Source organism: Carcharodon carcharias, chromosome 7 (assembly GCF_017639515.1).
Source record: "Carcharodon carcharias isolate sCarCar2 chromosome 7, sCarCar2.pri, whole genome shotgun sequence".
Lineage (NCBI taxonomy): Eukaryota > Metazoa > Chordata > Chondrichthyes > Lamniformes > Lamnidae > Carcharodon > Carcharodon carcharias.
This window is the reverse complement of record NC_054473.1, coordinates 61,521,492-61,542,624: the sequence shown is the minus strand read 5'-3', so window position 1 is coordinate 61,542,624 and position 21,133 is coordinate 61,521,492. Positions and strand designations below refer to the sequence as shown.

Here is a 21,133-nt window from a genome sequence, read left to right as displayed (position 1 = left end):
CTCTGGTGCCCTGACAGGTCCAGTGAAGCACTGTAATACAGTCCATTGAATCACACATCAGCTGAACATTAGCGAGTGGAAGCCTTGTGGTTGACATAATTGACTGCTTGTTGCCATGGAGATCTAAGTGCCATGTGAGTGCAGTTGATGGCACCCTGCATCTGTGGAAAAGCGAAATGTACAAAGTTCTGTGCCTCTGCGAATATGGCATCAATGATCTCCTGGATACACTTGTGCATGGAGGCTTGTGAGATCCTACAGAAGTCACCTGTAGAGCCTTGGAAGGAGCCACTGGTGTAAAAATTGAGTGCTGCGGTCACTTCTACGGCCATTGGCAGTGGATGCCCTCCATGACCCTGTGGTGCCAAATCCTGCAGCAGTGGCATATGTGACTGTCAAGTTCCCCAGATATGTGCAGTCTTCAGTGACACTGCTTCTCAGTCATCTGCAGGAATGACAAGCGCCATCTATAGACCCTGGGTCTTTAGACATCTTCCTTGATGTCCTACGGGCGATGCGCAGTGCTCATGAAGAAGATTGTGTGCAGTCACCTCCGAGTTGCCCTTGAAGTGCTGCTCGCCAGGTAAACATCATTTATGTACAGTTGTTAAATGTGTCGGCGTGACTGGATGACCCAGTGTGAGGGGATGATTCCGGCAAGCAGGGCTTATGTGAGATACTAAAGTAATGAAATTAGTTTCCCAACATGCAGCAGTGGGAAACGTAGACAATTCCATTGACAGCTGGAGCAGATGACCGCAAACTGGTCTCACGGCACCGTAAAAGCGATCTTTGGCCTTCTTACCATATTTCTCCCGCCCCACCCCCCCAACCCGCCTGCCATGATGCCTGATGCCAATGGGACCGGACGATTCCGCCCATTGTGTCCATGCTTGACACCTAAAATCATGACATAAAAAGTAAATGCGGTGGATTAAGATGTACAAGCCCGATTAAAGACTATGCACTATAGATGAGTATTTAGAAAAATAATAATGCTATGAATTTTATTTGAAGCTGAGGAATTTTATCTCACTTTGGCATGGATGCTTTATTCTAGTTTTGGATAAAATGAGTGGGAAATGGGATTGACTTGCTTTCTTGTGAACACACTTTTGTTAATTCTTTTCTGGAAGAGTGTAAATACAAATTATGATTTGTTTGAAATACCTATCCATTGATCCCAGGATTTTTCAATATTTTCAGTGGAAATTCAGAGCTGGTTTTAGGCATCGTAAATTGTCAAATGCAGCCTGCTCGTTACAAGTTTTCTGAGCAACATATTCTTATGTTGACAGCTGCATTTTCTCATTATCTAGGATTTTAAAAATGTTATATTTTGAAAGAAACAGATGGGTGGAAAAAAAATGACATAACCTGAATATGAAGTGAAGTAATCTTTGAGAAACACATATTCATGTGTTGTGTAACACAGCATAAGGTTTGTGACATTAGAAGTAATTTTCTTATAAATTAAAATGGCATTGCTTTTTGGCGGGGGGGAGTAGCAGAGTTCATAAAAATGCAGATGACTAATTATATGCCTTTCAAAAAATCATGGAAATAAACTTGCACTGTGACCACTGTATGATTAAATACAAGGCAATACACTCATTAATGAGTGCTGCAAATGATTTAATATATATTTGTACAAAGATAAAATTTCTAAAACTAGAGGTGTTATTTCATTGAAATGACTTTTAATTAAATGTTAGTCACTAATTCTGGATGCATTTTGCTGATCTTAACGTTTTATATAATAATCTTTAGATGTACTTTTTAAATCTTGGACTGCCATAGGTACAAACAACACTCCAGTTGACAATGCTAACAGTGATTTCTCAGTCATTGTTTTCTCACTCATTTTAAATCCTTAATTTGGAAAGCATAGAATAAACTGAATATATTAAGTAAAAATATTATTTGGTTGTCATTTCAACTAAAACTTGTTTAATTTATCTATCTTTCTCCCAATTTGTGTTAAAAATGGAAACGGATGCAGAAGTGCAAGAATGATATATTAGTAATCATTCTGATGCAGTACACACTATCTTGCTATAAATGGAAGTGATGTTTATTGTCTTGTGTTTTTTTTCTCTAAATAATTTTGCAGTTATTTTGTGTCTATTATTTTCCTTATTCTAACAGTCCTTATGTGAGTAACCTAATATAGTCTTTTATTTGTATTGACACAGAGAATGGCAAGCCACACGGTCCAGTTTTTATGCATGAGCCTCATGACATTGTGTTTCCTGTGGATTCTGAAGAGAAGAAAGCAACACTGAACTGTGAAGCAACAGGGTATCCAACACCACATTACAGGTTTGCTAGCAATATTTTTATCTGTGCTTTTATATAAAAAAAGACTGGGCGGTGTCCTTTTAAACATTCATTGAAATGCTCTACAAGAATTGGACAGCATGATTCAGGTCAGGATTTGCAACAAGACTTGGATAAGATGAATTGAACATAGAAACCATAAATAATGATTCCATAAGGATTAAAAATGGTGCCAGTATTTGTACCTCAGTTAATTGGTCATTAATTAACATGGATTGGGTATACTGTGGTTTTTTTTACCTAGCTGCCTCCTGCACGATCTTTTCTGTGCATAGTCATGCTTTATATAACATTTTCTTACTTGATGCGACATTATAGCTAAAGCTAGGATAAACCATGTTGGGGAGGGAACCAAAACAGTAGCCATCTGAGTCATCCAAATGAGTTGATTTCAGATAGATCCAATTGGGAAAGTTTTTTACACATCTGGAATCATGTTAGTGTGTTCCTCAGGAAAGTAAAGCAAGCTAAGAAATATGTTTTGACACAAATGACTGCAGCTGACTTGATGTAATGTGATGTCAACAAAATGATCTGTAGATGAGAAATAATCATCCTGTAAGTAATCTCTTCATGTACACAGGGGACATGTGGTGTAATGCAAAGGTAACATTTTCTCAGATAAAAATTCTGAGTTTGATACATTTTCCACAATCTCTTTTTAGCCTTGGAATATTATTGATCTTATCATTGGAAAGGATCAGAAGCAGTATAGTATTGTAAAACATTCTATCAGCAAACCCAACAAATCAATCGATTCTATTATCACAGCACTTTATCACATACTCTTCCATTGTTTTTACTTCACTTATCCACATTTCTGGATACATTTTAAGCTCCTTTCAACCATTATCCTTATGCTTGCTGATCGACATTAGCCCCAAGTATGGAAACATCTTGATTTTAAAATTCTTATCCTTGTATTCAAGTTCCTCTGTAGCCTCGCCGCTCGCTATCTCTGTTACTTCCTTTGGGGTACAACTCTCTGAGATCTCCACGCTCCTCTAATTCTGGCCTCTTGCATATCCCTGATTTCTGTCACTCCACCCTTGCCAGTCATACCTTCAGCTGCCCAGACCCTAAGCTCTGGAACTCCCCAGCTAAACCTTTGTTCATCTCTCTCTCTTCCCTCTTCCAAGTTAGGTAAAATCTTTGAATAAGCATTTGGTTGTCTGTCCTAACATCTCTTTATTGGTTCTGTATCAAATTCTGTCCAATAATGCTCCTGTGAAGCTGTCTTACTACTTTAAAGGCACTACGGAAGTGCAAGTTGTTGTTGTTGATGATGAATTGCCATTTATTTAATCAGTCTGTGTCATTCCAACATATTTCCATGGAACAGAATATATTTATTGCGCAGAAGCAAGCATTCACCCCATCATGCCTATGCCAGCTTACTGCTTAAGAAATGCAAAATCAAACCTACTGCTGCATTCTCTCCCCATATCTTTCTCTGCTCCTATTAGTTCTGTACTTTTGCTTCAACCGATGCCATGGTCACTACCTTAGCTACTCTCAAATGCAAAACATTTCTTATATTCTGCATAAAGGAACATTTCCTAAGGGTGAATCCCTCTCAGTTTCTTAGTGACCGCTCATCACTAACTACCCATTTTTCCTAACAACTTTTTATAATCTTAAAAATACTGTTGAATCTCTCTAAGCTTTCTTTGTTGCATGATAAATGTTCCCAATATCTTAAGTCTCTTCACCTAACTTTAGTGGGGAGGAAGTTTAACTTGCCAGAGTGGGTAGATGGCAATGCGTACAGGAGGTTAAGAAACAAAAAATGCAAACATATTGGGAGGCTGTCAGGAACTTGCTGCTTCCGCATATAACTCATATTTTTGTTAGCATGGGGGCAACTCCTGTGGGATCACTGAGTCAGTAATTGACGTGCTCAATGATCTCACTTATGTTCATGTGGCTTCAGTTGTATGTGTCCTGTGCGTCAGTGGCAGGGCTCCTCATGGGTGTAATCAGCCGCTTTGTTAGAGGGTTGCCCTTGTCTCCAAGGAGCTGACTCTGCTTCGAGCTGTGATGATTTGTGGCAGACTTGACTAGTGCAGAATGAAGGCATAATGGCAACTTGCTCGTTAGTGCAGACATGCATGATAACCTTTTCGTGGTTACATACCAGCTTAACATTAATGGAGTGAAGTTCTTTCCAAATGATCATGGCCAGAGAATCACTTGCAATAGCCTCACCTCCTGCTGCTGCACCATTACCTCTGGTGTCTCCCAAGGATCTACCCTTGGTCCCCTCCTATTTCCTATTAGCCAACATCATTCAAAAGCAGAGCTTCAGTTTTTGCATGTACACTGAGAACATCTAGCTCTGCCTCACCCCCATCTCTCCATCATCAATGGCTATGCATCCCAGGACTGGAGAACCATCTCCTGTCCCCTGCCTTGTGTTCTGAGCTCTCTTTGTCTGCAAGAAGAGAGTTATGAATGTGAGAAATGTAATGTGTTGAAAAGGTGGAAGGGCAACATTTGTGAAGGATTACTGTGAAGGATGGGTGTGAGATGGCAATAACATGAAGGTGAATGTCAGTGGTAGTTACTTAGACAGGATTTAAAGGATGTGTCTCAAGAAAGAGAGGGATGGGTGAATCTGAAAGGCATGTTGGTCTGAGGAATGCTGTGCAGGAAAAGGCTGTGAAATCAGAATGAGAGGGTTGTTCCTTGAAAATTCTATGCCAGTCACCTTTCCTGCCCTGATGAGCTCATTGAACCTGTTTTGGCATTAAACCCATGAGTGAAGGATAACACTCCTGCTGCTCACCTCAGTCGCTGCCAGCCATGCCTGCTTGGTTTCAAAGATGGGCTTCTTCCTCACATCCAATAAGAATGATATTTCTCTGTGGCCCCTTATACCCCACAGTATGATCCCCAGAGATGCTTCAGAGGGTCAAGGGACAGCCTTCCCTCTTTGAGACACCTTCACTCCAATTATTATCTCTCACTTACCTGTTGTTGAATACTTCCATTCTGCCCCTCGTCATGGCCCCTTTAAAAATATTTACTTTAAATATATACTGAGGCTTCAACAGTCAGGTGCAGGTCTTGATCATGCCCACTTTCTCCAATTGGTCAGAAAACCTGGAGGCTTGATGCTAATGTTGTTCCTCATTTAAAGCGCCATGAAAGAAACCTGTTGTATGAGCTTTTGCATTTCCGGCCCACTGCTGGTCTTCCCTGCTGCAAGATGGTCCAAATATTAATATTCAATCCATAGTTTCTCATAGCTGCCATCATCCTGGTGTATCAAAATGGCATTTGCTGTGGCTTTTATGCCTTTTCTGGTGGAAACAGAATTAAGAATATCTTCTCAAAGTAAACTGGATAATTATTTTAAAAAGGAAAATTTATAAGGGTGAGTTATCGGTAGATAGCAATTGCATAGAAATCGGCTGTGTAGCCTCATTTTAGCTACAAAATTCCTTGTTTCCATAAAGGGCCGTGAAAAACTGCTCACAGTGCTCAAACTGTAGCCTTACCATTCCATGAACAAATTTATCATTACCTTTTTGCCTATGACTATAAAACACAAAGTACAACTTATTATTTTTTGTTTAAACTCCCATGCATTTTTTCCCTTCCGAAAATTATATCATATTACATTTCTCTGCATTAAGCAACATAAACTATTTATTTGCCCCATCTACTAACTTCTGTTCTCCTGAAATCTTTTAATATATTCTTCATTGTTTGCCAAACATCCAATTTTTGTGTCATGAGCTCATTTTAATAATGTTTCCCCAACATCTTCACCTGTATCAAGAGTAGATATATTTTTAGAAATGACTTAGATCTGGGTAATTACTTCGATCCACCTGCTTACAAAATCTTTCCTTTTGTCATTCATTTCTATCCCATTTTCCATTATAAATTCTGATGTTGAATTTAATAATGGAAATTTCCAAATTGTTTCACTATAATGACTTCCTATTACCAGTAGTGACACTGCGATGCCTCAGTTTCGCATTGCCCAGCTTCCCACCCTGTAATGCAGAGGAATTGTTGTGCTCCAACTATATCTACTTCTTTGCTTCCCAAGATGCTGTAAATTCTGTTGAGTAAGTAATACAAGAACAATTGATTTCATAAAAATAAGGGGAATCAATTCATTTAAGATGGGGTTTGAATTGCTTCTGATTGTCCTGCCATCTAACTCTCCTTTACCTGAATATTAACACAGAGAGAGAGGGAGAATATAAGTGGATGTAATACAGACTCATGAGATACACCAGAGTGTGCATAGATATGATATGTGATTACTTGTTCCACAGCAACCTTTTATATGATGGGTCTGATCCTTTGTCCTGACACATGGCGTGGACCACGTTTATTAGAAACTATCCGGACATTATTTCTTAAGATCCTAGCATGTAGTGCTCAAAATTCCTCTTCAAAAAATGGTTTCCATAATGCAGCTATTTCATGAGTAAGCACATAGCTCACCTTAACAACAGTATCACTTATGTGGTGAACATAAGTAAATATTCATTATTTTAACGATCATGCTTTCAGAAAATTTACGTTGACCTAACTATCTTGTGTGCTTGTAGTTAACATATTTTTCCAAGCTTTGCTTGCAGTTTTGAATTATATATTGTGACGGTCACACCATGCCCGTGAAGCTAATTGGGAAATGGATACTACTTTTGTTTAAAAATAAGAAGACAGCAACATAAAATATTGACAATAAGGTTTCACAAAATGGAGTCTGGAAAGTCAGGTGACTTCTGTCGTCGTTTCTGGACAGACAGAGACAATATGTTTGGGAAGCTACATAAAATGCAAACTGTTTTCCCAGGTGTTAATTGACTATCCCTCATCATTTCAATGCAAGAGTTTAAAAATGGCAATGGCTGCTAGACCTGTTGGCTTCATGAAGATTAGATTTCAAATAAAGTATTTAGTGACATGATCATAGCTGGAATGTTTGATGGGATGTCAAAGATTGCCCCATTGAGCATCAAAAACATCAGCCCCAACTCCTTTTGTGAACAATGGAACATATCAACGTTGCCATCACATAACCGAAACCGATGGAGAGCTGATAACTTATTAATCCGCAAGGGATCCGCAAGGCAGCCTGGGATGAACACCTTGGAGGGAGAGATCGCCCAGCAGAAAGAACAAACCTTGCCTCAATAAGACAGTCATTTTAGGCAGAGAAGAGAGGCTAATTTGTCTCACTTGCAAGATTATTTTTCTTCACTACAGGAGCTCGGGCACATTTTCATCTGAAACAGCCAAACACTACCAGCCTCATTTGCCTTCAAGGAACCAGAAGCAAATCCTTTAGACCTTCACCATTTTCAGCCATCAGCTTAAGGACTGTAAACAAGTGACCTGTTCCTTGTTCTCTGTTCATAACCTAGCTGCATGTTATATCTCCAGAAATCATCTTTGTGTGTATTCTATAAAGTGACAGCACTCAAAAGGGTTAAAAGGCTCCTTTTCAAACCTACATCTTGTTGCAAAGAAGTCAGAAGATGAGAAAAGGGGAAGAATTATCCCACATCTCTCTCTCTCTCAAAAAACACTCTCTCTCTCAAAAATCTCTCTCTCTCTCTCTCAAAAGTCTCTCTAACTTAACCTTGGCCTTCAATGACCCAACCTCCACACCTCTTTGGGGTACAGAATTCCATAGATTAATAACCCTCTGAGAGAAGAAACCCCTTCTCATCTTTATCTTAAATGGGTAACCCCTTATTTTGAAAATATGACCCATAGTTCTAGATTTCTCAATGAGGCAAAACATATTTTTTCAGGTCCCCTTACAAGCTTACATGTACAAGATTACATCTCATTCATATGAATATAGGTTCAACATAATCAACTTTTCCTCATAAGACCACCCCATACATCCCAGGAATCAACCTAATTCACCTTCTCTGAACTGCCTCCAAATTTCTACTCCAAAAAACGGTTTCCACCTGATACCAGCAAATCAATTGTTTTATAAGCATTTTAATTAGAAAACGTAGGAAACCAAATACAAACTAAAGGTTGTTCTTAGTCACAGATTCCAGTTCATCCTTCTTCTGGGTGAGCCGTTCACAGCATTGGTGAGCTCATCATCCAGGCACTCTGAGATTGTTCTAATCTCCCAATGCATTCCCTCTTTGGTCACAGTCCACAGCAATTAGACAATTTGATTAATGAGTGAGAAAAAATTAACAGCCTGCCTCCTTATGGAGCCAGCTCAGCCAGTATGGGTCAAGTCTTAATGATGGCATTCACCAACACCTGCAGTGGGTTCTTACAGGTCAGTAATTTCCAATGTGTGCCTTACAATCAGATAGTCATTGCAGAAGATTGTTCAGCATAGCACCAGAGCTGTGAGGAGTGTACTTTGCATATTTCTCCTTGACAGCGAAGGAGTCTTGTAGGAAAATGTTGTTGATCTGAACTTGACAAACAGCTTCACTTTGACAGGTTAGCTGGAAGTGTTACTCAAATGTAGGCAGTGGGCCATTTTCCCAGACACCCACCCACCCCATCTAAACTTACTCACTTTATTCTTCCCCTCATTGAACAAAACTGTTATATTGGTCACACTTCTGTCCCCTGGCATATAATACATTCCTCAGGAGAATTGAAAAGTTGCTGTCAGATCATGTGTGACATCACTGTGACTTTCTTTAACAGTTTAGGCTGCATGCTATCAGGACTCTTAATGAGCCCTGCTACTTTTTATGAAACCAACCCTTTTTCTACAGTTATCGCAAGCAATTGTTTCACATCCTCTTCTATTTCACCTATATTCTCACTAACAAGATCATTTGGAAAATGCGATGCAAAATACTTATTTGCAATCATTGTTATAATTTCATCCTGCACAATTCGATTTCCTCATTCATCACTCGTGCTTTTTTCAATTGTTCTTTTACTCCAGTGTTTATAATATCCTGTATTATTTCATCTTATGTTATGTGCTAGCCTTTTTCAAGATTCACTTTTAGTCTTTATAATCTCCCTTCTTAGCTCTCCATTGTACTTTCTATTCTTCTCATATAGTTCTTTAATACTACTTACCATTGTTTTATTACACATCTCTGTTTTACAGTTTAGTTTTGATCTTTCCATTAATTTGTGGAACTGTATCTTTTCATTTGCCAGGAATGCACTCCCAATCACTCTGCCTGAAGGGGTAGAGGCAGAAACCCTCATAACATTTAAGAAGTATTTGGGTGTGCACTTGCAATGCCATAACATACAAGGCTATGGGCCTAATGCTGGAAAATGGGATTAGAATAGTGAGGTACTTGTTTGTCCGGCGCAGACTCGATGGGCCAAAGGGCCTTTTTCTGTGCTGTAAACCTCTATGACTCATCCTTTTTTCTAATCTTTCTGCCCAGTTAATTTGGGCCAGACCCCTTATCTTAGGAAGGTTTGCCTTTATCCAGTCCATTGTTATCATTATTCTTTTCTATTGCCACGTTGAATCTAACTATAACAAAGGCAAAATACTGCAGATGCTGGAAATCTGAAACAAAAACAAAAAATGCTGGAAAGACTCAGCAGGTCTGACAGCATCTGTGGAGAGAGAGAGACAGAGATAACGTTTTGAGTCTGTATGATTCTTCTTCAGATTGAATCTAACTATGTTACGTTTCCTATTTCCAATTATTCAGCAGCTATCACACTGTTTATTTGGTACATCACTAAATCAAACAATGCTTCTTGTCTTGCTGGACAGGAATCATACTGATCCAAGTAGCAGTCTTGACTGGTTGGTATAAAGGATTTCTCATTTTGGCCACATACTGAATAGATATTTGTCTTCGCTACCTGGAATAAAAATCCACCTGGTTCTGTAAAGGATGTCTGATCCAACTAGAGTACTTTCGTGGCAAGAACAAAAGTCTACCCCATTGTCTTTATCCCTGATGATTTAATCTCCACAATTTTTTTTAACATTTATTGCATATCAGCAACTGCACCATTACCTTCCTTTATTTAACTCTAACTATATGAATTGTGTATGACAAAATCCCCAAGAACAAAGAAACATTAGTATTGTGGTAATGTAACTGGGCCAGTAATCCAGCAGCCCAGTCATCAGAGGCAGACAGAGATATAATTTAAATCCCACCACGACAGCTGGTGGAATTTAAATTTAATTATTAAATCTGGAATAAAAAACTGAGTCTCAGTAATGGTGACCATGAAATTCCCAGACTGTCATTAAAAAACATCCGGGAAGGAAATCTGCCATTTTTGTTCAGTCCGGACTACGTGACACCAGGTCCACAGCAGTCTGGTTGACATTTAAGTGTCCTCTGCATTAGCCTAGCAAGCCAGTCACTTATATTGAACCGCCGCCGAAGAGTAAAATAAGAATAAAACCAGACGAACCACTTGGCACCAACCAAGGCACCAAAAGTGATAAAGATATACCCTGCAAACTCCTCCTCACTAACCTATGAGGACTTGCACCAAATTTGGGAGAACTGGCTCACAGACTAGTCAAGCAGCAGACTGTTGTAGTCATTCTTAACCTCTTACACTGCATCACCATTTCGGGGTATGTTCTGTTGCACCAACAGGAACGGAGGTGACAGCATAATGGTATACAGTTGAGAAGGAGTTGCCCTGGGAGCCCTCAACAAGACTTTGATGTAGCACTATTTCTGATCAAGCTGGTCATGACCTGAAGGGCATATCTGCCAGGCTGGCCCGTGACATGTGGCAAGAGAACAAGAGAGAAAAAACTATTTGACCTGGCCAGCACCAACCTATCTGTTGCAGATGCATCTTTCCTGACAGTATTGGTGAGGCTAACCACTGCATGGTATTTGTGGAGATAAGTCCAGTCTTCGCTCCAACACGTTTTTGCTCCAACAACTCATCGACACCAACACCCATCTAGGACCCTCCAGCTGTCCCTCCGTCCCCACCCCATCTTCCAATCCCAGCACCGGCCGTGTATTCACTATACCCCCTGACCTTCCCCTCTCCGACGCTGAATGTTCAGCACTCAGCAAAGGACTTAGTTTCATAACCTTATGCCCTCATCTCAATGAATATCGGGCTCGGCACGAACTGAACTCTTCTTCCACCGTCTTCGTCTCTGTGCTCACTTCTTTGGGCAGGAGTCCTCTCCCTGTTCAATGGATCCTTTTACCCACCTCCAATATTCTCCCTCCACCTGGACCCCTCCCTCTGGATTCTTACCTTCTCTTGATCTTTTCATTGAGAACTGTCGGCGTGACATTAGTTGTCTCAATTTCTCTGCTCCTCTCACCCATTCTAATCTGTCTCTCTCTGAACTTACTGCACTCCGTTCTCTCAGGTCCAACCCCAACATTGTCATCAAACCCGCTGACAAGGGTGGTGCTGTTGTTGTCTGGTGCACTGACCTCTACCTCGCGGAGGCTGAGCGTCAACTTGCAGACACTTCCTCCTACCTCTCGCTGGACCATGAACCCACCACTGAACATCAAGCCATTGTTTCCAGGACTGTCACTGACCTTATCTCCTCTGGAGATCTTCCTCCCACAGCTTCCAACCTGATAGTCACCCAACCTCGGACGGCCCGCTTCTACCTCCTACCAAAAATCCACAAACAGAACTGTCCCGGTAGACCGATCGTGTCAGCCTGTTCCTGCCCCACGGAACTCATTTCTCGTTATCTTGACTCCCTTCTCTCTCCCCTTGTCCAGTCCCTTCCCACCTACATCTGTGATTCCTCTGACACCTTACGTCACATCAACAATTTCCAATTCCCTGGCCCCAACCGCTTGCTCTTCACCATGGACGTCCAATCCCTCTACACCTCCATCCCCCACCAGGATGGTCTGAGGGCCCTTGGCTTCTTCCTCGAACAGAGGCCCGAACAATCCCCATCCACCACTACTCTCCTCCCTCTGGCTGAACTTGTTCTCACACTGAACAATTTCTCCTCTAACTCCTCTCACTTCCTCCAAATAAAAAGCTATGGGTACCCACATGGGGCCCCAGCTATGTCTGTCTCTTTATGGGGTATGTGGAACATTCCTTGTTCCAGTCCTGCTCCGGTCCACAACTCTTTCTCTGGTACATCGATGATTACTTCAGTGCTGCTTCATGCTCTCGTCGGGTCTTGGAAAAATTTATTAATTTTGCTTCCAATCTCCACCCCTCCATCATTTACACATGGTCCATCTCTGACACTTCCCTTCCCTTCCTCGACCTCTCTGTCTCATTTCTGGTGATAGACTGTCCACCAATATCCATTACAAGCCTACCAACTCCCACAGCTGCCTCGACTACAGCTCCTCACACCCCGCTTCCTGTAAGGACTCCATCCCATTCTCTCAGTTCCTTCACCTCCTTCGCATCTGTTCTGATGATTCTACCTTCAAAAACAGTTCCTCTGACAAGTCCTCCTTCTTCCTTAACCGAGGTTTTCCACCCACGGTCGTTGACAGGGCCCTCAACCATGTCCGGCCCATCTCCCATGCATCCGCCCTCACGCCTTCTCCTCCCTCCCAGAAACATGATAGGGTCCCCCTTGTCCTCACTTATCGCCCCACCAGCCTCCGCATTCAAAGTATCATCCTCCGCCATTTCCGCCAACTCCAGCATGATGCCACCACCAAACACATCTTCCCTTCACCCTCCTTGGTGGCATTCCATAGGGATCGTTCCCTCCGGTACACCCTGGTCCACTCCTCCATCATCCCCTACTCATCAACCCCTACCTATGGCATCTCTCTATGTCCACGCAAAAGATGCAACACCTACCCATTTACTTCCTCTCTCCTCACCGTCCAAGGGCCCAAACACTCCTTTCAAGTGAAGCAGCATTTCACTTGCATTTCCCCCAAGTTAGTCTACTGCATTCGTTGCTCCCAATGCGGTCTCCTCTACGTTGGAGAAACCAAGCATAAACTGGGCGACCACTTTGCAGAACACCTGTGGTCTGTCTGCAAGAATGACCCAAACCTCCCTGTCGCTTGCTATTTTAACACTCCACCCTGCTCTATTGGCCACATGTCTGTCCTTGGCTTGCTGCATTGTTCCAGTGAAGCCCAATGCAAACTGGAGGAACAGCACCTCATCTTCCGACTAGGCACTTTACAGCCATCCGGACTGAATATTGAATTCAACAACTTTAGAGCTTGAGCTCCCTCCTCCATCCCCTTTCAGTTTCTTCCCCCTTCCTTTTGTTTTTTCCAACAATTTATATAGATTTTTCTTTTCCCACCTATTTCCATTATTTTTAAATCTTGTATGCCCTGCTACTCTTTCCACCCCACCCCCACTAGAGCTGTACCTTGAGTGCCCTGCCATCCATTCTAAATTAGAACATTCGTTTAGATAATATCACCACCTTCAACACTTCTTTGTTCCTTTGTCTATTTTGATTACCTGCTCCTATCACTGCTTGCTTGTCCCTACAACCAGACCTCCCCCAACTTCTCTTCCCCCCACTGCCCCCCTCCCCCCCACCTTAAACCAGCTTATATTTCACCCCTTTCATAATATTCAATCAGTTCTGTTGAAGGGTCATGAGGACTCGAAACGTCAACTCTTTTCTTCTCCGCTGATGCTGCCAGACCTGCTGAGATTTTCCAGGCAATTCTGTTTTTGTCCAGTCTTCGCACTGTTGATATCCTCCATCGTGCTGTCTGGCGCTACTACCATGCCAAATGAGATAGATTTTGAACAAATCTATCAACTCAAAACCGGGCATCCATGAGGTGTTGGGGGCCATCAGCAGCAACAGTATTGTAGTCAATCACAACCCTTAACCTCAGGCCTGGCATATCCCTCAGTCTACCATTACCATCAAGCCTAGGGATCAATCCAGGTTCGATGAGTGCAGGAGTGCATGCCAGGAGCAACACCAGGCATACCTAAAAATGGGCTGTCAACCTGGTAAATCTATAACATACATGCTAAATAGCAGAAGCAGTATGCAAGAGACAAAGAAAAGCAATCTCACAGTGAATGGATCAGATCAAAACTCTCCAGTCCTGCCACATCCAGTTGTGAATGGTGGTCTACAATTAAACAACTTGCTGGAAAAGGAGGAGCCACAAACATCAACATTCTCAATGATATGGAAGCCCAGCACATCACTGCAAGTGACGAGGCAGAAGCATTTGCAACCACCTTCAGCCAGAAATGCAGAGAATGATCAATCTCGGCCTCCTCTTGAGATTATCATCATCATCAAAGATGCTAGTCTTCAGCCAACTTGATTCACTATGCTTGAGATCAAGAAAAGTCTGAAGGCATTGGATACTGCAAAGGCTATGGGCCCTGCCTGACAACATCCCGGCTGTAACTCTGAAGACTTAAGATCCAGAACTAGCTGCGTCTCTAGCCAAACTACTCCAGTACAGCTACGATACTGGCATCTACCTGGCAATGTGAAAAATTGCCCAGTTATGTCCTGTTCAGAAGAAGCAGGACAAATCCAACAGAGCCAATTATTGTCCCAACAGCATTGAAGTTTTATCCACTATCTCCTGTATTTGTATTGAGAGAAAAATATTGTCTTGTTGATGTATGCAGAAAATCTTCCTGTGTTGATGGACTAAACAGTATTTGACAAATTATGCAGCTTTAAAACAATGGACTATTGGTAAACTCATCACTAAGCAGGGCTACATTGTTAGTATTTACAGTCTACATGAACATATTTTTTATATTCTTTTGTAAGTGTAATTAGAATTATTGCTATAAGATAGAAGGATCACCCAGTTATGGATGCAACAGCAAAGTATGCCAAACCTGACTTTGAAAGTTTACTTGATAGTTTTGAGGAAGGTAAGGTGAGTAGTAATATGATATTTTGACAGTAATATCATATTTTAATTATTTCTTAATTCTCTCTGTTAATGATCAATTTTTGGTTGTAAATTAATCCTTTATTTTCAAATTTAAATACATAAAATATTGAAAGAGTAATGCCAGACTGTGAGGTAGATTGAAGCTCAGAGGGGAGCATGTTTGCAGAGAGGGAGGGCTCTGGCTTACATAAATATGTCACATAGCACTCTGAACTATAACCTCATAATGAGCACATCTCTTTTTTAAAGTACTTCTCATGCAGATCTAGAATAAGAACAGGCCTGGGAGTAGCATTGGACTTAAATGTCTCAAGCATCAAGGTTGCTGACTAGTTCCAAGTTGTCATGTGTAAGCCCCTAAGTTCTGTGGATGGTGAGACTAAAACTGCAGATGATAGATGGTGAAAGATGTTACCTAGGTGCACTCACCTATTCAAGTTTCAGATGTTATGATTGGTTTGCAGAGAGGCATGCATGTGGTGCTAATGCACTGCACCTCAAACTAATGAAAATAGGGAATGATGTATAGTCATGCTGTAGTCAACAGGATTATAGCAATGCACTCATATCTTTCTATGATGGATTGTCTACTTCCATATAATTAGTGAGAATTTCTTGTAACTGCCGTCTGCTGAATAAGATCTGAACCCATGCTTGCCATCATTTGCTTTCTTGAGATAGGTGAGCTATTGGATACAGTGACTTGTCTGATGTTAGAAAAATCAGAACTCAAACAATCTTGTGCAGCAGATTTACTCATTAGAGCTGAACCAGGTAGGCCCACAATACTTCTAGGAACTGCGGATGGTACACTTAACAGCTTTGATCTATAATGTGACACTCAGGGTAGAACAGTCATGAAGGGCTGGTGTTCTTCACACTGAGGCCCCAATAACCTTACATTTAATGCTCAAACAGCTAGATGGTCCTGGATGTATGACAGCAAAGCTTATAAAGTTCTTTGAGCTGGTAATTTGTATGGTTTTAGCTAGCTAAATTTCAGAAGGACCCTTACAGATACTGAGTTGTCCCTTAGCTTTGGGTTTTGTCATCCTGTACCAAAGTCTCTGACCTCAGGTAAATGGGATGTATCTAAGGGAGAGTGTATCCACTCCATATGTGAAAACAGAAACTGCAACAGGTAGATTTTTCAGTAGCTTGGTCTAGAATCTTACGTATGATGTTTGTGTGCATAGAACTCAATGATCAGAAAGATGATTTGAGTCCATCATTTTTCTTTTTTGCTTGGGCTTGATTCATTTCCTTAGCGTTTCGTTTTTTGTTCCACTTATGGAGTTTGTCGTTTTTATTTCTCGACCGACTAAAAGGGCAGGATTGGCAGCTCAACATTTCTGCTTATAGGGTATTCAGATGAGATAGAGAGGGGGATGGAAGAGGAGGGGGTAACAATATTGATCAAAGAGTCAAATAAAGCAGTGAGGAGGAATGATATCTTGGAAGGATCATCAAATGAGGGCATATGAATAGAAGTAAAAAACACAAAAGGGGCAAACTCACTGTTGGGTGTGCACTACAGCCCCCAAACAGTCAGGTAGAGATAGAGGATCAAATATGTAATCAAATTTCAGAGAAGTGTAAGAATAATAAGGCAGTAATAGTAGGGGATTTTAACTACCCAAATATTAACTGGCACAGTTTTAGTGTGCAAGGTAGTGAAGGAGCAAAATTCTTATGTTGCATCCAGAACTTATTTAGGCAGTAAGCAGAAAGCCCAACAAGGGCAGTTCTGGATCTAATATTAGGAAATGAGCCTGGGCAGGTGGAAGGTGTATCAGTAGGGGAGCATATTGGAGATAGTGACCATAACTTGGTTAGATTTAGGATATTTATGGAAAGGGATAAGGTTGGACCAGGAATAAAAGTTCTAAACTGGGGAAAGGCTAATTTCACTAAGGTGAGATGCGATTTGGCCCAAGTGGATTGGGAGCAGCTTCTTCCAGATAAAACTGTTTCAGAGCAGTGGGAGCTGTTCAAGAAGGTAATGGCGAGAGTACAGGGCAGATATGTTCCTGTAAGGACCAAGGGGGGTCCAAGTCTGGAGAATCTGGATGTCAAGGAACATAAAGGTTAGAATTAAGAAAAAAAGAGAAGCTTATGGCAGACACCAAGGGCTCAATACAGCAGAGTCCCCAGAGGAGTATAAAATGTGCAGGGGGAACTTAAAAAGGAAATTAGGAAAGCTAAGAGAGTGTACGAGAAACCATTGGTGGGTAGAATAAAGGAAAACCCAAAGGGTTTTTTAAATATATAAAGAACAAGAGAATAGGGAAAGAGTAGGGCCAGTTAGGGATCATAGAGGTCATCTGTGTGTGGACCCAGAAGATGTGAGTACAGTCCTCAATGAATACTTTGCATTGTCTTCACAATGGAAAAAGTTGATGCAAGTATAGACATCAAGGTGGAGGACTGTGGAAATATTAGAGGAAATTAACATTGAGAGAGAGGCGGTACTAGCAGCCTTAAAAGTGGATAAATCCACAAGCCCGGATGAGATGTTGAGGGAGGTGAGGGAAGAGATATCAGGGACCCGGCAGTAATTTTCAAATCCTCTCTGGCCACAGGTGAGGTGCCAGAGGACTGGGGAACTGCTAAAGTTACCCTATTATTAAAAAAGGGAGAAAGGGACAGACGGGGAAATTACAGGCCAGTCAGTCTAACCTCAGTGTTGGGGAAGTTACTAGAAAGAATTCTGAGGGACAAAATCTATCTGGACTTGGAGGGACATGGATTAATCATGGATAATCAGCACGGATTTGTTAAGGGAAGGTCGTGTATGACAAATTTGATTGACTTTTTTGTGGAGGTAACCAAGAATGTTGATGAGGGTAATGCATTTGATGTGGTCTACATGGACTTTAGCAAGGCTTTTAATAAGATCCCTCATGGCAGACTGGTCAAGAAAGTAAGAACCCATGAGATCCAAGGCAAAGTGGCAGGTTGGATCCAAAGTTTTCTGAGAGACAGGAAGCAGAGGGTGATGGTAGGGGGATGTTTCTGTGACTGGAAGTCTGTTTCCAGTGGGATTCCACAGGGCTCAGTGCTGGTGCCCTTCTGTTTGTGGTGCACATAAATGATTTGGACTTAAAGTAGGGGGTATGATCAAGACATTCACGGGTGACACAAAAATTGGTAAGATGATAAATAATGAGGAGCGTAGTGTAAACTGCAGGAGGATATCGATGGACTTGTCAGGTGGGCAGAGCAGTGGCAGATGGAATGCAACCTGGAAATTTGTGAGGTAATGCACTTGGGGAAGGCTAACAAGGCAAAGGATTACACTATGACTGTTAGGACCCTGGAAAGCATTGAAGATCAGAGGGACCTTGGTGTGCTTATCCACAGATCCCTGAAGGTAGCAGGGCAGATAGATAAGGTGGTTAAGAACGCACAAGGTATATTTGCCTTTATTAGCTGAGGCATAGAATACAAGGGCAGTGAGGTTATGCTAGAACTGTATAAAATGTTGGTTAGGCCATAACTGGAGTACAGCGTGCAGTTCTGGTTGCCACATTATAGGAAATATGTGATGCACTGGAGAGGGTGCAGAGGAGATTTACCAGGATGCTGCCTGGGCTGGAGGGTTTGTGCTATGAGGAAAGATTGGATAGGCTGGGGTTGTTTTCCTTGGAGCACCAAATCTTGCAAGGGGACCAAATCGAGGTGTATAATATTGAGGGGCATAGATAGGGTAGATAGGAAGGCACTTTTTTCATTAGTAGAGGGGTCAATAACCAGGGGGCACATATTTAAGGTAAGAGGTAGAAGGATAAGAGGGGAGTTGAGGAGAAATTTTTTCACCTAGAGGGTGGTGAGAGTCTGGAACTCACTGCCTGAAAGGGTGGTTGAGTCAGAAACTCTTGTAACATTTAAGTAGTATTTAGATATTCACTTGAGTTGCCATAGCCTCCAGGACTATGGGCCAAGCGCTGGAAAATCAGATTAGTGTAGTCAGATCTTTGTTGACTGGCACAAACATGATGGGCTAAATGGCCTCCTTCTGTGCTGTAAACGTCTTTGAGTCTATGAATCAGTTTACTCTCAATCATCAGCAGAGCGATGGAAAATGCCATTATCAGTGCGATCAAGTGGCACTAACTCAGCAATAATCTGCTCACTGGTGTTCAGGTTGGTTTCTGGCCAGACCATTCAGCTCAAGACCTCATTACAGCCTTTATCTAAACATGGTCAAAGGTGCTGAATTCTAGAGCTGAGGTATAAGCGACTGCCCTTGACATTGAGGCATCATTTGACCAAGTGTGGCATCAAAAGCCCTATCAAAATTGAAGTAAATGGGAATTAGGAGAAAACTCTCCTCTGGTTGGAGTTTTACCAACACAAAGGAAGATGTTTGTGATTGTTGGAGGCCAATGAATTCAGCCCCAGTGTCAATGTATAAATAATCACACTGCATAACAATCATATTGTTAAAGACAATTGCTAGTTAAACAGGTGATGTGCATTGATTATCCCATCTAAATAGAATAACAAGATACAGCTGGAACACTTTCTGTGGAAGCTACTTGGAAGTCAGTAGCATTAAGGAGTTATCTTGAAAATAAACCAGTTTGAACCAAAAGACCAGCCTGGATTAATTCTTCCACCACAAGCTCTTATTGTGAGTAACACCCAGGCCCTTGCTGTAGGAGTTCAGGGTACTGTCCTAGGCCCAACCATCTTCAGCTGCTTGACAATGACTTTCCCTCCCTTGTAAGTCAGAATTGGGGATGTTTGCTGATGATTGTCGTGGACAGTATTCAATAACATTCATAACTCCGTATGCTTGAGTAATCTGTGCCTGCATGCAGCAAGACCTGGAAACACTCAGACTTGGGCCGATGTGTGGCACAGATGTTACTTGCAACTTAAGTGCCAGTGAATGACCAGCTCCAACAAGAGAGAAACTATCTATCTCCTCTTGATATTCAATAGCTTTACCATTGCTGAACCTAGGAGTTGCCATTGACCAGAAACTAAACTGGACTATCCATATAAATACTGTGGCAACAAGAGCAGGTCAGATGCTGGGGATCCTATGCTGACTAACTCACCTCCTGATTCCCCAGAGCCTGTCCATCATCAACAAGTCACAAGTCAGGGGTATGATGGAACACACTCCACTTGCCTGAGCCAGTGCAGATGGACAACATCTAGGAAAAATCAGTTGGCTTGATCTGCACTCCATCCACCACCTTAAACATTCACTCTCTTCATCACCAACGTACAGTAGCAGCAGTGTGTACCATTTACAAGATGCACTGCAGCAACTCACCAATGCTTCTTTGACAGCACCTTCCAAAACTGTGACTTCTATCATCTAGAAGGGTGAGGGGAACAGCAGACACTTGGGAACACCACCACCATCTGCAAGTTCCTTTCCAAGCCACTTGAGTTGGTACTTTATCGCTGTTTCTTCACTGGCAGTGGGTCAAAATCCTGTAACTCCCTTGCTAACAGAACGATGGGTGTACCTACACCACATAGATTACAGTGGTTCAAGAAGGCAGCTTGCCACTAATTTAAGGCAATTAGAGATGGACAACGAATGTTGGCCTGGCCAGTGATTCTCACATTCTTGAACAAATAAGGGAAAACCTTACTTTCTAGTACTGTAATACAGCTTCAAACTGCACAATATGGGTTTGCTTATGTCTACATATGTTTAAAATCTTGCATCCTGTAAAGCCCTCAAAGAAGTTTGTATGTGAGCTGAAACTTGATATGGTGTAGTACTAAACATTGTGATAAAATTCTGATTCTGTAACATGATAAACTGGATCTTCTAAGGGTTGCAATCATCGTCAGATTGTTGCTCTGCTCGAACTTGATGTTATCTCAATGCTGCTCTGCATTTCTTGCCTAATCCTCCGATCCTGGCTTTACCAGTAATGCAGAGGGCAGTGTCCCTCTGAGAGCTCCATTGCAGCTCTGTCAGGTCGGGGTGTGGGAGAGACAGAACATTCCCACTTTTG

General features: G+C 41.8%; 1 protein-coding gene across 2 annotated transcripts in view; it reads left to right on the top strand.

Moving 5' to 3' along the window:
- Positions 1 to 2,198: 2,198 nt before the first annotated feature.
- The window catches only part of LOC121280339 (contactin-4-like), a 1,234,817-nt gene continuing 1,215,882 nt past the window's right edge, over positions 2,199 to 21,133 (top strand). For both annotated transcript variants that reach the window (XM_041192228.1, XM_041192226.1), the window contains exon 1: positions 2,199 to 2,322. In XM_041192228.1, coding sequence (XP_041048162.1) covers positions 2,225 to 2,322 — 98 coding nt within the window. In that variant the 5' untranslated portion in view covers positions 2,199 to 2,224. The remainder of the gene's footprint in view (positions 2,323 to 21,133) is intronic.